This window comes from Hetaerina americana, unplaced genomic scaffold (genome assembly GCF_022747635.1).
Source record: "Hetaerina americana unplaced genomic scaffold, ioHetAmer1.1.p SCAF_1, whole genome shotgun sequence".
In the NCBI taxonomy this organism is placed as follows: Eukaryota; Metazoa; Arthropoda; class Insecta; order Odonata; family Calopterygidae; genus Hetaerina; species Hetaerina americana.
In genome coordinates, this window is record NW_027286069.1 from 35,675,712 (window position 1) to 35,703,512 (window position 27,801).

General features: G+C 39.9%; 1 protein-coding gene across 1 annotated transcript in view; it reads right to left on the minus strand.

The window, feature by feature from the left end:
* The window catches only part of LOC139697398 (ADAMTS-like protein 4), a 139,765-nt gene that overhangs the window by 38,654 nt on the left and 73,310 nt on the right, over window positions 1–27,801 (minus strand). Inside the window, exons 3-7 of the mRNA XM_071596082.1 lie at window positions 20,207–20,373; window positions 13,962–14,151; window positions 13,135–13,198; window positions 9,160–9,389; window positions 3,567–3,696 (exon numbers count right to left, since the gene is read on the minus strand). Coding sequence (XP_071452183.1) covers window positions 3,567–3,696; window positions 9,160–9,389; window positions 13,135–13,198; window positions 13,962–14,151; window positions 20,207–20,373 — 781 coding nt within the window. The remainder of the gene's footprint in view (window positions 1–3,566; window positions 3,697–9,159; window positions 9,390–13,134; window positions 13,199–13,961; window positions 14,152–20,206; window positions 20,374–27,801) is intronic.

The following is a 27,801-nucleotide window of genomic DNA, read 5'->3' on the forward strand; positions in this document are numbered from 1 at the left end:
CTATTCATTGAAAGGTCATCCAATTATTATAATAATTAGGCGCGTACGCATTATATATTGCGTCAATTTTTTATAGTGATACTAATATAAAGGCTGCATGATTCCGGGAAAATAATATTTGGAAAATTGCGGCACTATAAAAAATTTATTTTAATTTTACTCTATAGCAAAAAACCGGATTATTTCACATATTCTTCTTACTTTTTAATTCCCTCCAGGCTTACAATTGAAGCTAATATGATTCATAAGGACTATTTTACGATATACTTTATGAGATTTTAATTTTTTTAAACATTTAAAAAAGTTAAATTACTGAAATCATGAATTGTTTTGCGTAATTAGATTTATTTTTTACTCAAAAGGTATGATATTTATTCCTGAAATAAGTGGTGGCAAAAATAAAAGCGATGAAGGGATTGATTAACTGAAAGAATGCGATATAAAATACACTGAATTAAAACATCCCCCTTCACTTTCAAGTAATTATTTTCAGTATCTACGACAGTAAGTATTAAATAATGAATGATCTCAATTAACACCTTTGTCTGGTGTAGAATGTTTTTAAGGAACAACCTTCTAATCGATTTAACATTTGTTTTATATCAAAACAATTGGTGCATATGGAGTATGAGTATTATGCTTAATAATAATATGCTTAACATGCTTAATAATAAACGTATGCAAGCTTTGGTATGGGGAATGAAAATAATTGAAAAATGGGTGGTGGAAAACAAATAAAGAAAGTATTTATAATATGGAAAGCTACATCTCCCTTGATTACATCACCCATTGGTGTTAAGTAATGAAATGACGAGGGGGATGACACTTGGGAGGGGAATGCCAGGTGCTTCCGGGAGGCACCGATCAAAGAGATTGGATATCTCCCTTCGGCTTTGAGAGGACTTAACCATCAAAGATTCACGCTCTCACGCGCCCCAAGCGCGCGCGCGCTCTTCTTCGAAGTCGCTTCTCGTAATCAACACCGAACCTTATTTGCGGATATCTCCTCCCGAGTCAGCCATCGGACCGGTTGCCGTGCGGGAAGATCGGAGAACGCGCCAGCGAGCGCAAGTGCGGGCTGGGAAGGTTCCGCCTCCTGGCCCACGCTTGCGTGAGGACGGTTACGAAGACGTAGACGTTCGCCGGGGCCATACTCCACCCCCCGATCTTCGCCATCAGTGAGATTCGACACACCTGAGGGGCGGATACCTCCCCGCGGCCAACGAACCACGGACATTTTTTCTCAAATCCGGAGACGTGTCTCCCTTTCAGCTTTTAGGGCTGATTGCGGGCAAATAATAGCAAAGAGCCCTTCACATTAACCTTGCCTCTCTTTAGAGGAAAACAAATATTTGAAATTTGGATCAATCGGTGCCATTTGACGTCGGAAGCAGGACAAACAGCGTCATATCGACGTAACCTTTGAATTACAACATATGGAGGATCGAATATCGGGGATGAAGGAAATAACCCAGCGGTGGGACACATTTTAAGAATGTCTCCCGTTCAACCACGGTTCTAAGAAGAAGGCACGGTAATCCATTGACACCTTCCAACCCATCGCCTGGCAAGACTTCAGTTCTCAGCGGTAAGAATATTTTTATCCATTATTTTATTATTTATTTAGTACCCTGCGAGCCACCACAAGGGTGTGGGTGTGTGGCAGGGGGTGAATTCACACCAGACCCATTACACCTCTTCCTCCTAACCTGGTCGGACAAACGTCATTTCATCCTGATTCCTTATCGATCGCGGGAAAAATGACATCCTAAATCTATATGTTCCTTACTTAATCTCTCCTGCCGTAATACGATGGGGTTAATAAAAAAATCAACATCACTGCTAAAGAGACATCCTTACAATTTATGCAAGAGATTTGATCTGTTATTTAGTCTTTGCTCCGTAAGTTATTCCCAACCTATATTCTCTAATAATTTTGATACGCTACTCAGTTTGTAATAACGTTTGACAAATCGAGCTCCTCGACGCTGCACGAGATCCAATTCGGCAATTAATCCAACTTCATGGGAATCCCATATACTTGCAGCGTATTCTAAATGAGACCTAGCGAGCAAAAGATAATATTTTTCTTTAATTTTTTCATCAATTTTCCCCAAAAATCTTCTAGTAAACCCTATTTTTTTGTTAGCTAGTCCAACCCCGAGATGTCGCGAGTAATGGTAATGCCCAAGTAATTAATCGAGTCTACACTTTCTATTTCGGTACTCCTGATACAGAAGGCATTCGGGAGGGTATTGCTCTTTTTTAAAAAAATCATCACTACGCACTCTTTTAAGTTTAATTCTAATGTCCACGTGTTGCACCACCGTTGTATAACCACTCGATCATCTGCTAAAGTTGCTTTATCGTCATGATTACGGATATCTCTGTAAACCGCTGCATCGTCGGCAAATAAAAGCTTATTACTTTTTACTACGGAGTAAATCTCGTTAGCGTAAATTATAAATAATAGAGGGCCGATAACACTTCCCTAGGTTGGACTGGATTATACATACATACATACATACAGGTTTCTACTGGATATACAGACATAAATTGGTCATTGTTTAGGCCTACATGCAACTATGCAACCATAGGGAGAAAGAAGGCTAAAAGGTATGCGCTCAATTAGAAGAAATAATTCGATGTGATAGGGAATTGAAACGCGACGGTAGGCGAAGGGAAAGATTGTAGTGAGGTAGGCGACTACGATTTTGAAGTGATAAGGAGTGACCGAGAGGAGAATGCAAAACAATTCTGCAGGATATAACGTTTCATTACAACGAGCACTTGCTATGAAGAGCTTCTGCCAAATAACATTATTTTGGAGATCCACAGAATTGCGGATAAAATAAAGCTCCAAATATTAAAAAAAAGCTTCCCTTCACCTGCATCTAAGGGTGCATTCAGCGATTTTTATTCTTAAAATGAGAAATTTATGAGGAAGAACATAGAGTGAAACCGATCAAAATAAGGGAACAAACTCTACTGTTACTGAAAAATCTCCTCTTATTGTCTAGCAGGACAGTTCCGAATAATTTTTGTAACTGAGCGTTATCTAATGGAAGAGCCTCCCGAACGCCTTCGCCCAGCAAGCGATCGGGGCGGGCTCAGCAGGTGCCCCGTCCCTCGCGGACAGCGGGAAAAGGATTGCGAATTTTACAATGGAGAACTCCGATCCTCGCCAATTTAGAGATACTCGTTCCGAATTTGTAAACGCGGACCAGCTTTGACTTACACACCAGTCTCAAAAACTCAAAAAACAGCAAGGATACTGAACATGGTGGGTTGTGTTTTTCACTCCAGGACGGGAGATAGTTTAATGTAACCGCCCAGTCCAAATTCGGAGTGAACTTTCCCTCTCTCCAGGCCATAGTCATTACTCTGCATTTTTATTGCCCTGCGAAGATTATGGGGAGACAGATCGTTGTCAAATATAAACCGGGGACACCGTTTGGACAGCTCTGCCGCAAGCTGATTATTCGACCGGGTATCACTCCTTTGGGACTGTGGTTGAAGAAGAGGAGGAGCCTCCATTGGAGTGCGCCATCTCGTAAGGTACTCACTCGGCAGGGCAGGGCTTGTTGTTGCAGGGTGCCGTCTGGGGCGTGGGCCGGTCGTGCGGTGTGCACCTCCTCTCCGGCACGGGCGTGTGATTGTGTTCCCGGACGCAGTGCACGGTGTTAGTCTGCACGCCTGGAGAGAGAAAGGAGAACTTTATGACTCACGGTGAACCAGAGGAGCAGGTAGGAGTACCCGATGCAATACTGAACACCGCAACAGCCACTCAGCGCTCAGGCGACTACGTCAAGGCCCTCTGGATGGACAGTTGTCTCTCGACGAGCGGTCGCCGTGTGCTCCCAGCAGCGCAAATAATCCTCGACCGCAGAGATCAACCTTTTTTGAACCCGACGTCCTCCCTTGCGTCAGCGTTCGGTCTGCTTCCCAAACGGCTGAGCCTCGTATTCAGGAGGGCGTCCAGTTGATGCAACAACAACAACGTTAGGGGAAAGCTGCTCCAAGGAAACAGCCCCGATGATAAAATGGAGGCGGGAGGAGTCAACAGCGCCCAGCCACGGAGATTGGACTCAAACACAACAGTGAAATTTCACCTTCGGACTCAGGAGGCCAAGCGACGCGATCGAATGCAACACCACTGGATGTGGCTGCGTGAAATCACGCACCTAAGGGGACGGAGTTGGACAGGAGAGCGGCAGAATGAACTGATTGGTTGATTGAAATTTTTAGGTTCAGGGCATTTTCCATTTTTATGTGTCAATAAAATCTTGAAAATGATGAAATCGATGAAAAAATAATAAAAAATACAAACGAAATATGAATAATGCTCGGTAGTTTTTGGGTACCAGGGTATTTGGCTGACCAGACAGTGGAGGGAACTACATTTTCTCATTAGTTACCACAGCCATAAAACCAGTCTCGGCATGCAGCCGGCTGTTACAATCATTACAGAACATTTTAAAAGCTTAGCATGGCTCAACGTAAATTCACAAAAAACACGGAAGGTATTTTAGAAACAAAAGCTATCAAGCAGGAATCAGAAAATTATAAACGATCAGAAATTATACTGAAATTCGCACGAAAAAACTTGCGAATCTCATCACTCGCCTTAAAATTTTATAAATTATTAAAATTATGGCAAAAGAATAACTTACGTGAAGTAAATTCAAACAATCAATCAAATACTTATATATTTCAATTCTATTTCTATCTCAATCTAACGGGGACAATTAGGCAAATCGTTTCGTGGATATTTAGGCAAACACAACTCCCGAAATATAAATTGTAAAGCAAATAATCCTGTAATTTACACGACGAAATATTGAGATTTCTTTCATAGTTTTAAAGTTCTTTCCCAGTGAAATCAAAGAGTTTTTGGTCATTTGGTCAATCAATCAATTGGTGTAAGTAGTCATGCTTTAGAGTTTCATCAAATATTAAATGTTATCATATCCATCATGTTTGCTAACATTTGATCTCAACTGTATTCCTTTATGTTTTCAAATTATAACTGCTAGCATTCTACCGCTTGGAACAGCATTTTGAGCGTCTTCTAAGCAATATTACGCGTCGTCGTCTTCGTAAGTGTCATTGCACAACTTAAACTTCATTTCTTTTTTTATACAACTACGTTCAACGCTTCGCTCCTCCTTGTTATTTCATGCGGCCACTGTTCCTGCAGTCTTCGAAAGTAGGCCAGCAACATCCTCCATTTCCCGAATATTTCCCATTTCCATTCTTCTCCATTCCCAGATCCCTAAAATCTTCCTCACTAAGCCTATTCTCTCTCCTCAACGGACATATTTTGGAGCCAAACAACGCAAAGCTTACTAATTAATTGCATCTTGATTTATTATAAGTGCCCCTGCATTTTTTCCCTCATTATTAAACGCGTCTTTTTTAAATTCAGTCTATGGATTTGTTCTCATGACTAACTCCTGCTTGACCGATTATATAAAATTCAATTCATTTGTTAATACCAATATCTAATTCAGCTTATACAGACTCATTATATTTTGTAACTCATAAACGAACTAACGTCTTGCAGATTTTTTTTAATATCCGTGATGATGGCAGTTTAAAGCGTGTCCTACAAAACTCCTTAAGATTTTAGATGGTAACCAATAGCGACTGAATTGGCCGTAAGGGGGCGATGGCGGACTTCCATTTCTAACGTGCACTTTCCGTTGTAAAACTGATTATATTCTGGGAATGAAATAAATATTTTTGACTAATACGGCGCATACATACGAGTAAGTAATTCGTCAAATCATCATCATTCGTTGATCATATAATATGGCACAAGATTGAAAAAGAGGACGGAAAAAGTTTTCATATAAAATTCACAAACTATCGCCATACTATTTTAATTTTACCCCATCATTTACTTAACCAGTTTAAAAAATTGTTCTTAAATGTCGTTTGAGAGGAAGTTTACTCCGTAAATGCACCCACTCATAACCAAATAAAGGCGATATGAGTATTTAGAGTGAAATTTCCATGTCAATACAAAACGAATGAAAACCGATTCCGTTTACTGACAGGACCTTCCGCTGGTGATCGAGATTCAGCATTATTTAAAAGAGTTTAACAGTGATAAAACAAGAGTTTAACAGTAATAAAACCTACATGATGCTTGTGATATAACTCATTCAATGGTACAGGATTGATTTTCTCCTGAGCTATCATCATCAGAGGGAGTAACTTTGATGTTAAAATAGTCATTCCTTCCAAATAAAATGGAATATACCTCGTGCTCCGTAAACGTGCATTTAGGAAGTGACATACACAAAACCAGAACGTACATGGCGATAAATGGGGTCATGACATTCTCGCATAATTTTCCTTTGGAAAGTTGGCGTGCAGTGTATAAAAAGACACTACATGCCTTCCCTCGTTTTTGCCTGCACTACGCTTTGGAATCGCTGAAAAGCAGTGGTGGACGGATTATTATCTGTGCCAAAAAGCTCGCCGAATGAAGATATGTAACGTGATAAGTTCACCCCGGGAAAAAAAAGAGGACGGAAATTAGCCGATGAAGAGTGCGATGGCCTTTGAACTACTCTTGTGCCCCGTGATAGGACCCCACCATCCTCCGTCCACACACACTTTTCAAAGGCTGAGAATCAACTTTGAGGAGATAACATAATTATATTCTCTATTTGCCGTTGTGTTTAGACTCTCGGATGAAACGACGAAAAACCCTAGGGGGAAACGACGACGATTGTTTTGCATAGCTAACGAGGTAAACAATCCGAGACTACGCTTGCCAATCCGCACGGCGGGACATTTCTGGAATCACCGCCACAGCCGTGCATCATGTTCGGCTAACAGGGGGATGCAATGTTATCCTGGGGTACTAAATGACTCGAATTTTTCTCCTTCTCCACTCTCCGGTGTTTAGCAGGAAAGCTGGGCATTCGCGACTCGCGTTCTTTTGAATCGGAAAACGCAATCAGGAATGAGTTTGCATATAGGTATTGTCCATACATACGCTCTGGAGTGCATTTCGGTTTACACGAAAAGTGATGCAGTTCTAACACGGATGGTTCATTAGCAGTGCTTGTTCGGGAATGACATCCTCCTCAAATACTTTGAACTACACGATAGAAGTATCATATATTAATAAGAAAGGGGAAGAAAACTCCAATGGCCGTAAAAATTAGTTGCAAATCTCTCGTCAGACTAATTGTTGTACTGGTTTAACGGGAATCACGTCAGGGACCAACCACAACCTCGACCAGAATACCCTCTGTGGTGGTTTACGGGAAATTAATCCGCGTCAGGGACCAACACACTTTTTTTTGTTTATTTTTTATTTTTTTAAACTTGGGATCCAGTTGTAATGATGTTAATCAAACTATTACTGAGTTGATTGTATGTCTACTGGTACGCTCGGAAATAGGTTTGAAACATCAAAAGATACCATGACTTCTCCTTGACTGAAATTGTGACTTTTGGTTTTGGATACGAAATCTATGGTATTTTTAAGAGAATGGGGGCTCGGGAAAACCAATTTGTTAAATTCACAAACAAGCCACTTGGATATGAGATATGTGGGAGAATCTTTGCCTGAAACAATGGGTCTCATGGGGAGACCAACTTTATGGACTTAAGGTAAGCAATATAATCTAGGTAAAATTGGATTTGACACTGAAAGTCTAAATTTAGTTTTTTTATCAATGAGGGATGGGCAGTGGTTAAGCACGTTTTTCACTTACTTACAGTACTTCTTAATATATATTAATAGTAAAAAAAAGTGTATCACTAGAACTTCAAATGAACAATTTTGAAGTGAGTAAAATAATCGTAATGTGAATGCGATCCAGTTGGAAGAAACCATGACAACGCGTGAGAGAAAAACCTTTTCAAGAGACCTAAAAAGTTAATTATCAAAATGCGTTTTGGCCTCGAGTTCATTTGAAATATCGCATCAAGAGCTCACTTCCCTTTAATGAAACTACCGCGTGGAATTCAAAATTTGGATTTGTTAATCAAACCGAGATTTTATACCTCTGAATTTATTTATCTATTTTAGGAGCATTTAGGTAATTTAATTCGTATATTGGTGCTTTACTCAGAGTTACAGCCCCGCACCTGATGAAGAACACAAAATTAATTATTAAATACTCGGGAATAGTTGCGCTACCTGAGCTTACCGTGGGAAAAAATAACTACATGTTCATTTTTTTCATTGATGGCCTCGGAAATTACAAAAGATAATCTTTTAAAGCAAAATAAAGCGAGGGGTACTCTTTAAGATATGTAAATTAAAAGTATGTTAACTCATCGCTGAGTCAAAGTCAAAGTATAACGCGTCCGCGGAAAAGATTTTTAGATATCATATTCGCTGATTGTAATACCAACGATTTGATTTGGTGCACTATACGTTAAACAATTTATCCGTATCTTCTAGGAAAAGCAATCAGCACGGTACATACAGGTAAATTATATCCACTTTAAATAAAATACTTAAGCTAATTCGCTGAAGAGCATATTTTATTATACATTAAATGACAAAGTGAATGACATTCATTAAATAACAAAGTAAGCCTACAAACGGCATTGCAATCGATCATATTTATAATCAACATATTATATTTTCGTCCGTCAAAGTAAATATCGACGTTCACAAAAAATAATTATTTCGGTTTCAACATCATATTGACATTTTCAAGTTTCAACAAAAATGTTCCACTCCAGGTGACAATTTTATGATTAAAAACCTTTTTCACAACCTGGTCGTGTAAAAAAAAAATTTCACTTAGAAATCTCGATAGCAATGTAGCACCATTTTCAGGTATAACGGTAAGGTTTTATCATAACATTGCCGTGACATGGTCAAAACACCGCAGGTGACTCCTAAAGTTGACATTGTTACGTTGAAACCTGGTTTCAAAACATTAAATGTTTCGTGAATCCGTATGCAAAGTAAATTTTACCCTACAGTAATAATTTTCAACAAGTGACGAGCTGTCTGTAATGCCATAGGTGGCATTACGCGTAGATATTCAGTGAAATCAGAAAAGCGTTGAAAGTGAAAACGCGGTGCACTTGAAGGGAAGGTAAAGAGAGGAATGGGAAAGCAGTGGGAGCCCGTTTTCTCCCTTCCTCGCAGATGGGAGCGACGGAAGTCCTTACCTCCGCCGCAGGACTTGGAGCATTCGCCAAATCCGGACAGCTTCCAGATGAACTTCCTCTTCCTGCCGCGGGATCTCGGGGACAGGGGCTTGGCATCGTCTCCGGAAGGCAGGAGGCCTTGGTGGTGGGCGTGGCCGTAGCCATTACCGCCGCCACTCCTCACCTGCGCCGCATCCTTGGGCCCGCTGCGATAAGTGTGATAAAGATACGGGTCAAAGGGGACCCCATTCCTGGAAAGGGTGACACGTTCAACACCGATTAACCAAAAAAAACAAACGAAAACAAAACCAAATGAAGCGGGGTGGTGGCGTGGGTTGCTTTGACTCGGGCGCATCTGCCGCAACTGTGAGTTCGCGGGGAAACCCGGGAACACTCTCAACCCTCCCTCCGCTTCCACACGATTCAATAACCTCTCGTAAACCTATAAATGGAAACTTCACACTTTTCATCTTCATTTAGAGTTCAGGAATGTCTTCAGTTTTGAATACTTTTATTTAAAACTGGTGTTTATCAATATAAGAATTGACTATCCAGAGTTCAAGATATTCAGCACCTGCATAAGTCGTCAACCAGATAGAAAACTATATTGTCTTCCAGCCAAGAAATTACTTCTTAATGCAAACGGACGAATACTAATTGCTATATTTTCAGTCGGCACTCTCCGATTTTCAAGTCGAATCAACCGTTATTAAGGTATGCCTTGAAGGTTCTAATGGTAGATTTTAACTTTCAAATTACGTCGACGTGTTTGGCCATAATGGTGATTCAAACACTTATTTCATGAAAATGCGAAAAATATTTCTCATTTCAATGCCGATTAAATTTCTTATGATACTCCAGTCTTAAATTGCGGAGGCCACCTACATGTTTTATGCATAATGACAATCGGTATATTTGATGCCAAAGAATATGGGCACCTTGATTTACCTACAAACATACTAAACATCACCATGCTTGCGCAGTTTATCCTAGATAACTGAAAACGTTTGCTGTTGGAACCACGTGCGAGAAATTTTGTTTACTGAGTAGTTTCGTGGTTCCGAATTAGAATTGCAAATCCAAAATACTCAACTAATTTCTTAAAGATTATTACCGTCATAACAATAAAAACATTTTTATTCGCATTTATCACACTGTGTTATGAGGGTACACTTCCTGGAATTATTTTTGCTTCCTTCGGCTTTGTATCCTCATTTTTCAAATAAAAAAATCTCTTAAGTCTCATGAATAGAATGGTTGGGGCATTACTTGGTGGAAGCGATTCATACCGAAAAAGAAAATACTTTGTTCTTCCAAATATATTTTATTATGCACGACCTAGGTTTCGACTTACAAAGTCATCATCTGTACTTCACCTTACGATGACTTTTCAAATCGAAACCTAGGCCTTGCATAGTAAAATATATGTGGAAGAACAAAGTATTTTCTTTTCTTAATTTAAGGTCTCATGTCGGGGAATGACTTTCTCATAGATATTATTAAATTTACAGAAAAAGATCCATTTCTAATTGATATTATTTCAGCCAGTCAGTGAAAATCGCCTTTTGTTTCAATCAAATGCTTTAAGAACGCGGAATAAGACTTTCATTTCGCGAGGAATCCAGTGCAGAGCATTTTAAGCTGCTATTTTACCAGTTTCACTCGATTCCAGTCATTTTCAGCTTGCTGCAATCTTGGACAAATTACTGTGGAACAACTAATCTTCAATATTTCTCCATTTACTAATGCATTCTTTGATTTCAAAATACTAAGAAAATTACTGAGGCAACTGCGTGTCCCATTTTTGCCCAGATTAATTTAATTCGGCCTAAGTTTTTACCCAAGGGGAAATATCTCGGGTTTAAATATCACCACTCCAAAGTATGACTCAAAAATTACTCGTACAGCATCCTCTCTTTAAATAATCGGACGTTATGCGATTTTCTAGTTAATCGCCATCCAGTTCGGTTCAAAAGTCATGTCCCGGAGGAAAAATAAAAATTGGTGAGGCGAATGAATGGCTCTCTATCTTCACTCTAATGGACCGTCGGACCACGTATATTATTTTCAAGAGGGATTCAGCGGACGGACAAAGTGTGGCGCAGAATATTTACCCAGCTTTACCCTCGCGTGTAATGGCCCAGTGCAGTGTTTCGCGGGTGCACGCCAGGCATTTGCATTTAGCAAATGTGAAAAAGCCTCGTTGATAGGTCCGAGAAGCGGAAGAGAGGGAGAATGTGGAGGTGGAGGCGTGCCACGTCGGTGGCGATGATTGGACAACGCCGCGATTCCCTGACCGCAGCACCATCACCGTCGGGAGAACAAAGGAACGGAGCACGTTTCTCAGCACGGAACAATAAAAGCCAGTACGAAATGAAAACTGACCGACTGAGAAAAGTAATGCGTCACGGAAACTCCATTCGTTTGCTGAGGAGTTGATATCTATGAGTACACGAAACCTTATGCAGACTGACTTTACCCCGACTAGCTACTTTAAGGGCCGATGGCGTGTTTCGAGACGAAAGCACATCTTCGAGGTGATATGCTGAAGAATATCGTTCCTTCATAAAACTGAACGGTCGTGCATTCCTCGACAAGAAAGTGAAGAGGAAAATACTTAACTCATTATTGAATCTCAATACTTATACAGTGCATCCCAGACGCTGAAAAACTATTAATTTGCATCCTCCACGCTTTTTTCTTCCACCTTAAGGAAAGCGAAGCAGACGTTCCCGAGTTCTATAATAAAATTAAAACTATAAAAACAAAAATAAAATACAATTAAAACTACTGGAAACTCAACAATCATGCAACAAAACAGTACTTGGTAAATGGTTGTACATTTAAACAGTAAATGAAAAAGAAGTCTCCTCTTATCATAACCCTCGTACAATTTTGACTTAATTTAAGAGCAGAACACATAATTACAACTTTTATTTGACTAAGAGAAAATCTGAGTCGGAGCTTTCAATACGTCTCGAAATTGCAGTGAGAATTATTTATAGAGTACAAAGCCATTACTTAATACGATATGGCATTAAAAGAGAGGAGGTATGAACAGTCATTCTATGAATTCAACTGAATGTTCTATGATATTCATAAGGCGTAATGACCATGTGGTTAATCACGCACTCAGAGTTTCCCGTATCTAACGCGCGTTTAGTCACTGCAATAATGATCCATCCAAGTTACTTGAATACGTTAAATGTTTTAAATATATTGAATGAACATGTAATGTGCAATAAAAACCGTGCCAACCGTGCCTATGATTTTGCATTCACGTTTTACGCACGCGTATCATCATTTTTCGCTTCATTTTCAAATACCATTCGATTAATGAAAATTCAAATAGATATAGTATTTTCCCAAACTCCCTTCCATCTGAATGCAATAATTCTGCGGGCTTAATTTCCATGGTGCACGCGGGCTCATTAGGTTGAATAACGCTGACCAGGGCATTGCGCATTTACCGAGAATAGCAATACCTACCTGGAATTAGGTCAGTAAATATTTCAAAACCAATGAGAAAAGGGAAACCAGCCGAATACAACATGCTCTCCCAAATTTAATCTGGCGCTGGACCGTGAGGTTATCCAATGCTTCAAAAGTACGGCTTGAGGCGGCTCCAAAATTTGATTACTACCGCTTCCATTTCAAACATGGCCAACTTGTTTTTTTATAATAATGGATGTGAGTTTTTTCTTATCATTTAATAAATGTAGGTCATTGAAGTTGCTATTTGCACCTGAAGAGTCACGATACTACTCTACTACTACTTTTCGCAGAAATTAATTTAAACAAGTTTTATCACAAGAGTTTGCGAGTGGGGCGTCATATCAGAGCCGGACTCATACCGCTTACCCTAATTAAAAAATATTTGAGACTTTGACTCCTGAATGAATTTTCAATTCTTACTAAACTAACATAAAGCGTATTTTTGCTAAAACTACAATTAGAGACATTTTAAATGGAGAAAATCGAGACGATAAGCCCTACCTTCTGGTGTCTGAATCATCGAAGATGGGACCATCCTTTGGAGCTATGTCATCTGGGTACAGTGCTGAAAAAATATCATCTGCAATGAATATCAATCATGATATCTGATGAATTGGCGTACATGAGTTAGGTTTAATTGTGAATATTAATGCAAATCATACATGTGTATTCAGGGATTATTGCGAAGAAAAATTAAGTCAATAGTCAATCCACATAATAGCAAATTATGTTGCATTTAATACAAAAAGCTCAAATGGCATTTAATTAATTTATGATGTCATACGGCTTTTCAATGTCCATAAAAAATCATTATTTCATTTAACATTTGTTCTTTAAATCGTCCATAATTTTTTATGAGAGATATATCAAGTTGCAGGAGAATTAAAAAAATAAGATAACATGAGTTCAGCAGCACACCTAACTGCAAATGCTGGAAAAATCGTCAAACCACACCTGAAAATTTCTTCACAATGTAATAATACTTTTGAAGTGTGTCAATTAATTTTAACTTCCATCATATTGCAGTGTCCATGACTTAATTTGGTGGCTAACCGAACAAAAAAAAGTTCCATAACTCAGTCGTCGCCAGCCACATAGATGCCTCACTCGTGCCACAAAGTGACTAACATCACCACAAAAAAATGCATGTTTAATGTTAACCGCTCACAATTCACAACTTCCTTTCAATTTATGTTGTTTCCCATGAACCCGACTGCCTCTGAATCAGGAAAACCCAAATAATCCTCTCTCGCAGCGATTGCCTGCGTACATTTTTGACAGGCCTCCTCCTGTCGATTGCCCACCATCCCTGTGGAGCCGGTACTTACACGACGCAATTGGTGGCTTGATGACCGCTCCCCCTCCGGGGTAGTAGCCGGCCCCGGGTGTGCGGGGCATCGGATTGGTCGCGGCCCCACCGGCGCCTCCTCCCGCGGGACCCAACCGCCCGAACACGGACTCGCCGATCGGCAGCATGTACTCGTACTTGATGCCGGGGTTGGGTTGCTGGTATATAACCTTTTAGGAGGAGGGGACATACGAGATAAGAGAAGTCTCCAGAAGCGACAGACACAATAGGGGAAAGCAACTGGGCACACACTATATCGCAAGATTGGGTCTGCGATATGACCAGAATATTTTGTTGGCAGATTGCTAGATTACATATGGCATATGATTATTAGGTTTACGTACTTCCACCAAGTAAACAAGGTACGTGTGTAAACATGGCGGCAGGAATAGATGGAAGAGATTAAATGAACTTCTGCTGGGAAAAAGAGCTTGGAGATACGATGTCATGAATCTTCAGTTGAAGAGATGAGAATCCTTTTTTGATATCAAAACAAACTTAGACATTAATGGCTCACCTGAAGATATTTTAGTTATACCCTTCCCCTACATGAGATTTCTGCAAATAAATATTGAAGGATTTTTTTTCATTATGATCACTTCAACTGTTCACATTGCTCAACTATTTTCACGTGACTTTGTTGAAGTAATCACTGATACCAGTCATTTTGTACAGGGAGAAGGAGAGAAGGAGAGAGGGAGAAGGAGAGAGGGAGAAGGAGAGAGGGAGAAGGAGAGAGGGAGAAGGAGAGAGGGAGAAGGAGAGAGGGAGAAGGAGAGAGGGAGAAGGAGAGAGAAAGGGAGGGATTGTGAGTAAGGGGTGGAGAGAGAGAGAGAGAGTGACAAGAGAGTGAGGGTGAAAGGAACAGATGAACTGACGTCGGAGAAAGGGAGAAGTGAGCGAGCCACAACCAGAGGAGGGGAGAAACGCTGAAAATTGCATTCTCCGACCTAATGGAGTCGGGCCAGCCGGGTTCGATGGTCATCTCCAGCAGAAAATAGGAAGAGGATTTCAATCAGTCCCTTTTGTAATCCACCCTTCCCCTTTTGTCTCACTTTGAGAGCGATCTCGTGCTAGGCAGGTCAAGAGGGGAAGGAGAATGATGAGTGAGCGGACCAGCATCAGCCAGGCCGCCCTCCGGATGACGTCCACCCCTTGACTCGCCGGACCGAAGTGAGAGAGGTACGAGAGCCGGGGGAGGGGGGTTGTAGAAATTTCCTCCTTCCTTCACCAATCTTTCCCAGCTCGTCAGTCGCGAACGCGCACGGCCGAATGCATCGGGGCACGACAAAGGGGCGTCATTAAATGCCTGGCTGGCCGGAGTCGAGGGTGAGAGGAGGCGGCAGGGTTCGCGCGATCCACAGATGAGTTTCCTGGCACATTCGGGGGGGTGGGTGCCAGGGAAGAGGAGATCTTCTGATTGGCTCCTGGTCGAGTCGGGCGGGAGTGGGGGGGGCAACGTAAGCGGTGATGGGTGTCGATATCTACTGAAAAGTCCCCGTAAGCGGCCCCGGATCTCATCAACGCCGTTTCCCTTTCACTCTCTGCCGTCCGTGGCGTATCTGGTCTTTTGGTCCCCGCCGCTCTGAACTCAACGAATCGTAAGGCGCGTGGGATTAATAATATCGGTTCGACGGTCGGCGTACCGTCATTGTCAGAAGAAAGCATTGCATTTCGAATGCACAGGAACACAATGGGCGTCGAACACTTTTCTTCTCTCTCGCCGGCAAGGGAACGAGTGCCGATCGCATCGAGGAAAATAATTGCTGCAAATATTGAGAGCCTCAAACTGCCTCATAGCACCCTTTCAATGGGACGAACAAAATTGGATTCATCAAAATGAAATTCTAAATTGGTGAAGGCAACGAAACCTTGAAATTATGTCTAAAGGGACCTCCGATGACAGTTCATGGTTTTCCGATACATTTACATTTGAATTGATTTCAACTAAACTTTATTAAATTTACGTTTCGGGTTAATTACATTTGAATTTATACTTTTGTCTATCGTCATTGATATTCGATAGTCGAGTCATCGAGTAGTCTGATCAATTTCATTAATTTCTTCAGGCAGGTGGGAACACCAGCTGGAACTCTTAAGCCTTGTATACCGAAATGCCCTTACTTCTCCTACGACTGGGGTAGCATTTCATAATAGTTAGTAAAGATTCAACTCGAAGGAGTAACATTATTCTACTGATACAGCAATCCCATTTTAAATTATTTAATTTTTTAGAAGGGAATAAGAAATGAAATTGATTCTGAGCGCTGTGATACATTTCACCTATTCGATTTCAAATCTCTTTAAGGAACTCATGAAAATAGTGAGGAACATGTAGGTAATACAACACGATAACTTTTTTACGTAGTTTTTCATGCATGATTAGACATAATTTGCCGAATGCCGAATTTCACCTACACCTTCCATGGTTGTCATTGAAATACACGAGATACATATCGTATTGGAAGAAACAAATTTTAAGAGTCGAAATGATGACTTGGTGGACCACATACCACCAATAAAGATACATTTTGGATCATTCAATGCCTCACAGACACCATCAGACACTTTTTCAGTATTTCTATGAAAATATAATGTAAATTCAGAAGGCGTTGTCACTTTGGGCAAATAGCAAGTCTGGTACACCGCCGAATTGACCTCCAACACTCCAAACGCCAGATTTCAGTACTTTGTTTTTTTTTAATTGAACTTTGAATTTTTGTTTCCAATTTAGTCGATCATACGAAGTAATGTTTTCAACTTCATTAAAAGGTAAAGAGGTGTTATTATCTCTGGCCTCTTTCCTACAATTTATCTAACCTATCGGCATAATTTGAGCGTTCCCAGAACATATCTACGTCTACATAAATACCGCGCGATCCACCATAAAAGGTGTGTGGCAGAGGATGAAAGCGTCAAGTGGGTTAGGAATAATTGGGAGGGAGGTCGTTTAATGGGTTAAGAAAAGGGAAAAACATTCATTTACAAGTAATGTCGATGAATCTTTGCCATTTGGGTGTCTTTAGAGACTGTGTATCATGATTAAAAGAAAAATAAATGGGCACAACCTTCAATAAAAAGTGTTATCCTTTACGTCAGCTGCTCCGTATGTTTAACACTAGAAAGTGCGAAGACTACCGAGCAATAATGTTACGTAGACGCGTGTTATATGAAACAAATAATCGATGGTGTCGGCCTTTCCCCTTTACATGAGCCAACTTATCCTACGATACTCCTCCGTCGTAAACAAGATTTTTTTTCTTTATTATACCCTTTTTTATTCTCTTCTTTGCCTTCCATTACGTTAATTTCCTCCGCAGCGGAGTCATGATTCCGCTGCGCCACTCACAACTGCTTAGAAAGTGAGTATACTGGGATGAAAATAAATCAAACGAAGGTTACCAGCACAATAAGGTATGTAACACAGCACCTGAAATTAGATAGTAAAATTGTTTTTATTGATTTTAAATACATTTATGCGTGCACTAGAGCGCAATTCTAGGCCGGTGAAGTTTTTCTCCTGTCATGACTCACGTTCTACACAATTTACAGGAGCAAAATAAACAACCCACCATGAGGTTATTTTTTAAATTGGTCTAAAGAGAAGAACTAAATCCTAGTCACCTTTGGAGGCACATTTGTTCAATATCTGTCCATGAAGGGTTTTGGATACTGCGTTTTTATTTACACGAAATGGCTATCAAATTTCGAGACGCCATAAATGAGGAAATTACACCATTACACTCGTTGTCTGCTGCCAATCCTGCAAAACCGAAAAACCACAAAAGTGATATCGTAGGACGTTCTTGTAACCATTCTAGGCAGTTCATCGTACCTCACATGCATAGAGCATCGGCTTTGAAGCTGATGGAACCAATGATAAGGGTAGCAGTGGCATAAATTATATCCTAAGCACAAAAAATATCTTCTCATAACATATCTATGATACTTCATGCTAACATAAACCATGAAGTTCAAAGCCGATAGGAGGAAGAAAAAAAATTCAACGGTTGCATTGCTTTAGCACATATCATCGTGGACTCGACGTGGCATCATCAAAGCCTTTTGTTCCCGAGCGGCGAGGACGATTTCGATACGCCTCGGTGAGGGAATAGTTGTCCTTATTCCCTGAAAAGAGTGTTGTCACGTTCGCCCCCGCTTGCATCTGCACTCTGGAGAGGGAAAGAGACAGGCTGCTCTGGAAGACGGATCCTGCCGGGGTGGAAGCGAACGGGGGAGACCTAGCGGGAAGACGCATGAGGCGAGCGGGCCGCCCAGACGCCGCCGCCCCATTACGAATATTAATGACGAGAGTACGCCTGCTGGGGAGTGGAGAATCACGGAAGCGAGCACATCTGCGGGGGTGAAGGTGGAGCACTTCGGAAGGAAAGGTGGAATTGGGGCGCCCGCCCGTGGGATGAGGGCGACGCAGCGGGCACGTTTCGAAGAGCGGGAGCACGGCGGGAAATTACGTGGGACCCGAAATGGAACTGTGTCGTACCACGCTGATTTGGGCGACGCGTTCGAGCATTTCGAATGAATTACCTACGGCAATGCCCGTATGTTGCTTTGCTGAACGATTGGAAGGAGGATTGAAGGAAAGAAATGCGAACGTTGCGGATCGTGAAAATAAATGGTTTATGGTAGCCAACTCGGGGACCAGGTTAATTTCAGTCTAAAACTGTATTTTTCGTTTTTCACCGAGTGGATATTATCTTAAAAAATATCAAATTGCACAAAGGTTGCAAGACGTAAAATATACCTACTAATAGATTAAATTTTCAAGCTATGACATGCGTAAAGAATCATTTCGGCAGAAGATGAAAATTTTGAGATTGATATAATACGTATATCGTTGAAATTATTATACCCAACTACAGGAAAGAGGCATGAGAGACTTGAATTGACTCACAGAATTTTTTACTAAACGAAAGAGGGGAAAATCATAGCTCAATTTATTTTCAAATAACATGCCATTTAAAAGAAGATTTAGTGATTATGCAGATGATATGCTTATTCGATTTACAACTGTGACACATTCTATACAAAATAACACACCATACAAAAATAACAGAAAAACTCACTGAAACAGAACACAGTATAGTCAATACATAGACGTTCCAGTGAACGGATGGGCCTAATAGGTTTGTAACGACCAGCAAATTTTGGTGGCCAAATATGATAAAATGAATATATTTGAAGTAATTAAAGCACGCATATTTACGCTGTTATTTAATCATTATTTAGCACTGATATGAATTTTGTATAATTAATATTATGCGCGATTTTATCTTGCTTTAGTTTATTAAGTGCAGAAAAAAATACGTGCTCACGTAATGTAATGCAGGGGGTGGTAAAAATACAAAAAAATGCAACTTTTTGCTCTTTTTACAACTTGGATATTAACTTGATGGAAAACATGGAAAATAGTTTTTCTTTTCCATGATTGCTCAACTCGTATTAACGCTCATGTTAATCAAAGTGAATTTTAAGCTTCCTGTAAAGGATTTTTCCAATGCTCGCAAGAAGCGATAACCTGTGCATGCTATGCAAAATGAAAGAGTCAAGGAAACAAAAGTATTCGCGAATCCGAGTAAAACTAGTTCTCACTCGCCCCGTTTTGTTTTTTTCACACCGAAGTGGTTTATTTTGGAGTATGGGTAAACACTGAAAGCAAAGAATGAGCTCACCGAAATTCTCATGTATTTCTCTCGAAATACTCCTTTGTTAGATATGCAAAATTCATATTACCATACCGACTATACCTATTATCCCGATGCCATGCTTATCATACAAACATAGTAGTCGGTAATAGGGCTGTTACTTGGGCGTGAACAATATTCACTACGACTCCTTGATGATGAGAATAGAATTAATCCATACTATAAGGAATTTCCCAACATACCCGCTGACGCTCTCAGTTGGCGGTAATGCAAATTTTTTAGTTTTGGCGACAGCGAGCATCGCCTTTTGATTCCAAAACGTTATTCACTAGATCTGTAAAAGCTTCAACACCCATGAGAAAAATATTAATTTTGCCTTTAAATTATACGCGTAGCGGAATCAAGTGCGCTGATATATTTTTCCTCTCGTCGTCTGATCGGAATTGGGACCGGGAACAATCCGGGCGCACCACGCGCGCGGTGCTCCCACGAGGACGACCGCCGTTCGGGAACAATAAAAATTTATGACGGCGGATTTTTTCGTGCAGTGCGTCTCCCTCACCATTATGTCCACGGGCTCGAGGAGGGGCCCTTTGGCAGCGATGTACTCCCCGCCGCTGGCGTCCTGCCTCCGGTACGTGAAGCGTGCGCCCGCCGCCTCGTACTCACCGGACCAGTTGATGGCCCAGTTGCCGTTGATGATGTAGCTCCCGTCTGCGCGGCGGAGGGCTGTAGGGATATAAAAAGGGGAGGGATTATTAGATTGAGCGATGCTGTGCGGTGTTCGGTACACGCGAACCACTCTGCGGGGACGCAATCCGCTTCACGGCCCGTCGCGGCGGGCCATTAAATCACCGCCCATGCCGAAGTACCCCTTCCCTCGCGTCGGCCACCAGGGACAACCCGGCGCCGCGATTCGGAGCACTCTTGCTTGACGTGTCGTTTCGGATTTTACCTGGGATCCGGGGGGAAGGATGGGAAATGGGTGAAAGGGAAGACTCCAGCAGCGGGTGACGAATCAACAGACGGTACGTGAATGTGATTATCTGATGAGCGAAACACATTATAAATGCACGTATCACGTACTACTCGTGTATACGGGTACTTCGTAATTCATTCAACCAGTGAAAAAAGAAAGGAGTACCAATAATCTATAACCCCTAATTTGTAAACCATTATAAATGGGCTTCAGATGAGACTTTTTAGAGAGGGAATAGGAATTTGTATTGTTTAATTGTGAAGTACCTTGAAAACGAAAGTATATAAAACTTCGTCTATTACAGAGAAATAGTCTGGCAGCGTGTGTATGCGTTAAATGAATGCAACATGGTATCATGTTGTTGATTCGTGCATGAGTTCAAAATAATGAAAATTTGAAAATAAAAAGAGCTTAGTTTATCGGTTAGAACGTAGTCGTTAGTAGTATTTAGAAAGCACTTACTAAATGCCACTCGGTCTAAAGAAAGAAGGAACTGGACTAAAATAATAAGCATCTAAAATAATATCCAGGTTTTGGAATTTACTCTTCTCGTTAGTTATAATTTCCCTGAACTTCTTAGTCTTTCTAGGGGAATATAACTCAATTAAAGCCCAACTGTATGCAATCTTTTAGCGGGTTTCATTTGTTGGGGTGAAATTGAAAAAAAATTTCCAAGCCATCGATATTTTTGGACTACTCGCCGCCTACTCGCGTTAAATCCTTCTCAATTAGCCAAATTGCGCCTCTTTGACCTCTTACTTCACACATTACGTGTATAAATACAAAGTTTAATTAAATACGTACAGTTTCGTCATATAATCAGATGTTAACCAGAAGTTTCAGACTTTAAAGGATAATTAAATTTGACTGAAGGTTAATTTTTGTATGTAATTTGTCTGTATAGGCAAAAGTTTTGAAGGGATATTTAAAAAGAAAAACATAATATGGTCAGCATAAATACAATAAATATATGTTCGTTATGTTTATGCTCTTATCACCATGCCTTATTTAGTTACCGGCCATTATTAAAAGTGGTAGTCGTGTGGATGACGCACAGGGCTACTGACCGGAGCGCACAGAATCGATTCCGGGTGATGCTTCTGGGTACCCACAGCTTCACCTACGGAAAGTGATTTTCCGAGTAACAGATCTTTAGGGAAACCCACGGTGTTACAGAAAAAGGAACTGGCTCCCATACCCTAATGTGTGAATTCCACATAACATTGAGTTTGGTATTAAGTGAGCTCTACCCTCACCGGTCAAACCGACCTTATGGTTGATTACTGTGGTTTCATAAATAAAAAAAAGAGAAGACCGACTAAGGTTACAGCAATTCATAAGATTATGGAAAGAATACAACATTTAATCGCCCTTATAGCAATTATTGTGAAACAGTTCGTAGCGATTAATGTAAGAGGAATAAAATCAATCCTAAAGACTTAATCTCGCAATCCATGAAACTAGTTTTATGTTTTTTTTTCAGTCTGAATCATACCCGTGAGATGATAGCAAATAGGGGCTTTCAATTTCAAACTGATTTTCAACACCGGTCAGGAAGTGACCAAAGGAAAACATCGAAAATATCGTGACCCATTCACCGCTCTGGCTTTGGCCATAGTTGCATGTTTAGTAATCATTAATAAGACTCAGAACTCTTCACTGATTGGGAAAGAAACATGGGGAACTATGCAAATCGATCGCTCACATCCTTGGCTCGAGGCCGGACACTCCTCCCCTCTCAAGGTAGGTGGGAGAAGGGACTCAAAGTGGCCAAAGGCACCTGGGCTTCCGGATCGCCCGCGGGCGGCAAGCCAAGCTCCGTCATAACTATCCACGGCTACAAGTTATAGGACTTGTCCTTGCATATTAAACTGGCATTTAGATATAGGATGGCTGGCTGGAAGCAAATGCCAGAGCCCATTCCACCTCAACACCTACCTACGAGTATTCAAATATAACATCCACCGCTGCGGGCGCGAGTGCTCTTGGGGAAAGCGAATCCGCCCAAAACCAGACTCCTGGGCTCAATAAAACGCAAATCCCATGCAAGAGGGTGGCCTTTGTAGTTCGGTTCTTCCCTCCTGCTTTGCATCTCTGTTCAAGCATAGAATTTCATTACTCAGGAAACCTACCGCCCAGCATACTTATTTACCAGTCAAGAGTTGAAATCCATCTTTTAATCTTTCACTATTCTGTTTGTTCTGTAGATCTTTGGCCCGCGGATGGCACAGATACCTATTCATTACAGAAAACGAAATGTATTTGACTAGCTTATGACTGCTAGATGGATGATGCGGTGACTAACGAACTTGTTTCCCACCGAAAGGACCCGGGTTCAAATCCTGAAGACGGCAGATATTTTTCAGTGGCATCCCGATCCCTACTTGAGGTGCTTTGGGGATAGCACTTTGAATGAGTACGCCGTCCGTCAAAAGGGACGTTAAACTGCGGAGCCCTAGGCGTCTTTCGTTATGAGAAAGCTAAAGCGGACGCCGAGTTTCTCTCCATCCTTTCTTCTTTCCCATACACCCCCTATGGCGCAAATGACCTCAGCTGTTGGTCGCCTCCCCTAAATGTACTACTGCGTGAGAGTTAAAGTGATCCCCACAAATTCTCATCCTATCGGTATTTCCGACGGTAAAAAATGATTGTGACATCAAAGCTGGCTTCCTCTTGATATAATTTTAAGCACCTTTTATATGCTGTCCAATAAGAAAACACAAGGTTTAATCAAAACATCCGTGCTTCGGAAGGTAGTGAATCAAAGTCCGGAGAAAATAAAGGGCAGTAACGTTTACATTGCGACTTTTATTGGGGTTATCAATAAGTAGGTTACGACTTCAGGGAAGGGCAGGAAAAGATACAAAAGAAAATTGAAAATGAAAAGAAATTTCTTATAATGATCATTGTGTTAATTTTATTCTCTTTTGAGATGTTTACGGAGACTCGTTCACGCCCCGGAAAATACCAATATCAGAAGGAAACAGGAGAAAAAATGGGGAAATTGATGAATTACTATGGAAGCGGTATATTATGGACCTACAAGATTGCTTGGGAGTTCATAAACAACACCGTGTAGTATTAGATGAAATTTTCATAAATGAAACTAACTAAATCATTTTCTTTTAAAGAAAGGGCATACTAGATGCCAAAACACTTCTATATTTATTTCTATAAAAATATTTCGTATTCATTTATGCAAAGTATTTTCACAACAGACTACCGCTAAAAAATTAGGATAAAAATGCACAAATATATATTTAATTTTATTTATATTTTTTAGTTTAAGAATCAATGTAATTATATATGCTATTTTTACTTTGTTTAAAATTAAATACTAAATGCATTTATAGAAATGGGGAAGAGAAAGAAAAATAAAGAAAAATGAAGATATACTAAACATGGGAGGGGAAACGAGCAATAGAGAGAAATTCGAAGAAGGCAGCACAAGCGGATGCAAGAAATACTGGGAGGTAATGGGATGCAGAAGACGGAAATAGGAAGGTAAATGTAATTTACTTTGGGCTGGAATGCGACTTCATAGTCCCATATAACACTTAACCCCTTGTCTCAGAGGGTAACATATTACGATTCATTCAAATTTCATATAATAACATTATAGATACTGAAGACTGAAGGTTAAAAATGCATTAGTTAGAGAATACAAAAATTAGTAAATAAAAATGGGAACCAATAGTTAGCCCGTTTTCCAAAGTAGAAATATAAACAACGGATAAAGAATAAAGAGGATACAGTCAGGGGAGTATTTGAAAATATAATAGTAATTAATAATTAATGAAAAATTTAAGATGTGAGGTGTTCCCAGCTTAGTGAGAAAGTATTTAGGATTCATCTATAGTCCTAATTAAAAACCCAACGCAGGAAGGCACCGACCCGGGAAGGAGTGTTTGAAAAACCTGCTAAACTTGCTCATAGAGAAGCTAAGTTTTATATGTAATACAATGGGGATAATTTTGGGAGGGCAAGGTATAGGGAGGAAAAGATTATTAATTTTGGATTGTAGCAAGAAAGATAGAAAGTACGCGGAGTTAAGCCGTGGTTTATCATGATATGTTTTATGAGATTTAAGAGGAATAAGTGTTCTTATTAGGCAGGTCTTAAGCTCGTTAAGGTGCGGTTCTTAGGCTCATCGAAAGGAGTCCTAAGCCGTAAATGACCGCAAATAAAAACCCAAATTCCTACATTTCTCATCCTTCTATCTCCAATATTTCTTAATGTTAACAATTCACAATGACATCCTTTTTGTGAAAAAATATTTTTCTCAGGTAAATATTAAGGTAAATATTCCTAGTATGTTTTACCTAGAAGACCCGTCAAACTAGCACGCATAGAGTTCGGCATTGTGCTATGTTAATTAACCTGTTTAATGGAATGAAGATCATCAGATATTCTTTTACAATAAAGATCATTAGAAAAAATGCCTCTTACGGCATTAGATGATGGTGAGCTCAAATTCATACTTGGTCATTAAGCTACAATGACGGCTTTTGAGAGGGATTGTCATCTACTTTCAAGTGAGCTCTCCACCCAGTTAAAAAAAACATCATATAGCTGTTATTGCAATTGCAGATATCACAGATTTTTGTAGAATAATCAATACACGGCGATCGTAGTATGCAACAAAAATTTCATTTTCATCAAGGGAAAAATATTAGAATGAAGAGAAATTACAAATTTCAATGATTTTTTGACAAACTGAGAGCCCGTATTCTATTTCTACGGAAAATTGTCTCAGTGATGCTTATTTGCGTAACTAGATGGGTTACTGTAATTTATTCATCATTCCGCATAAAATGAAAGCTACGTCAATAAAAGCAGAAAATGAGAACGTGAAATATAATACCCTTTACTGGAGAAAAAAGGAGGCGGAGCGAAATTAAGTTAATCTTTTTCATGCATCTTCAAACTTACTGAAGTTAGACCGGCAAAGTCTTGAGGATTACACGGGACCCTTTGTCAGTCCGACAAAGCAGAAAACATAGAATATAACAAGAGCAGGAGGAGTTCTTTTTTGCATGCGGCTCCGGAACCAATCGGCGAGACCAGGGCTGCCCAAGAATCACAAAGGAAGAAAACAGCGGAGGAGAGAAAAGAAATAAATTACCCTCCGCTACGAAATCTCTTATCGCGTAATTTTGAAGATCCCTACCCCATCCTACGCCGGAAAATCTTTATTTTTTTGGCAAACCAGCGCTCTCTGTCTTGAGCGAGTGTCAAAGGGCGATGATTATTATTTTTATTAATATTTATCGTCCCTTTGTGGGTGTCATGGGATTAGGGTAATCGTCAGAAGTTCGTCTCGAGATTATTCATTTATGCCGCCTCAAAGGAAAGTCGCGTCCTCTTTCCCCTTTGCTCCGTCTGGAAGAGATCCTCCGGTTTGAATTCAACTTCGCGAACTGATCTCGTGAAGAGTGGTGGAGTAAACTTTTTGGAAAGATGCGCCTTTGATTGCGGACTCCCCCGCATGAAACTCAAAAAAAAAATTGCGCCGGAGGAGTGGATTGTTTTCATTGGGAAATTATCCTTGTAACAAAGCAGTCTACATATCTGTGAAATCCTTTTAATCTAGAAAAAATCGAGACGGTTTGGGATAAATCTATGTTCATTAGCCACTGAGCTAGTCAGTACCATTTTCAAATTAATCTGTTTCTCATAATCCTTCGCTTCGCTTATCTTTGCTGTAAAAAAATCTTTGTAAAATATGTTTATATAAGAAGGTATGAACTTTGGTGAACTTAAACGAAACTTTCTTATGACTCATTTAAGATCATAGAATGCTTACAGATGGAAAGCATCAATATTTGTGGTAATTCGATGTTTAATTCATTCCGTGGATTTCATTTATACATTCAATAGACATAAGAAGTAATACCATTCTGAAGAGCCATGAGCGAATCTAAGCTATATCGATGGGTTGTATTCGTCAAGTAAATATTGGACACTTTCTTGCCTATTTAAAATTTTCATCAGTAACGAGGTACGGCAATGATAATCCTATACAATATGCAGTGCAATGAATTTTTAGTTAAAATCAAATGCGGCGTGATAGATAGAATGTTTCAATGAGAAGACATTGCTATAAGTCAGGACACCACATTCTAACAGAAAATCACATTCTGTCCACTCACTGGACCGAGTGTGACTTTCCCCGCGGCTGCGGTCAATTGTTTCGCTGAACGAGGTGATTCGAGGACGTTAAACTCCATTTTCGCGCCAATTACCCATATTTTCTCAAGGAGGCTGGAGTATATGTATGAGTTTATTATAATCAGTAAACAATCTACCTCCTATTCGATGTGATGGGAATTTTTTTATTGTTGCAGATAATTCTGCTCCCGTTCCATTTATTTCATATAAAAATCCTCCAATTCTAAGATTGCTTTTCCATCACCGAACTCTAAAATTGTCTCATAGCTAAGAGGAATTGGTCGAAGGTTTTAAAGAAATAAGATTTAGAAATCAAGTAAGATGAATAAATTCTTACGTGATGAATATTAGTCATTAAACCTATATGAACCATGACTATATAAGTATAATAAACTTTTAAAGGAATAACTTTCAGAAATGTCCTCGTTAATGGTTTCCTTTGTTACCGATTTTACACAATATTGGGAATGACGTGAAATAGGGTTTAAAGCTATGTAGTTGTATATTTAAAGGTTTCAACAATCAAATCCTTGCACGATTCATTTACTTTACCATGATTCTTGCCAAACGGATGACCTATTTTTTTTCTTCAGGATTTCAGTTGGTAAGAAACTTTATCTCGAATACTTTTGACTTTTTTCTTATGAATTTCGTGATATGGGTAAAGACAAGGACAGATTTTGACATCAGCTATATTATAAGTTTCAAGGAAGGCTTCTTTTGTACATATACATACATATCCATTATAAATCCATGAACATACACATTCAACGCATCAAATCTGGATCAACACACGCTTTAAATACTGCAAATTTATGTTGTCACAGTAGTACTGCTTAGTTAGTTATGATACAGTTAAATGACAATTTTCTCATATTTTTAATTAGGGTATCATTTTATTGGAAAAATGGTTCTTTCATCTTAAAGGTTATTTATGTAAATCATTACTCTTCTCTTATATCGGTAGTGGCCACTTAGGACCGATCGTTTTTTAGCAGTTTTAACGT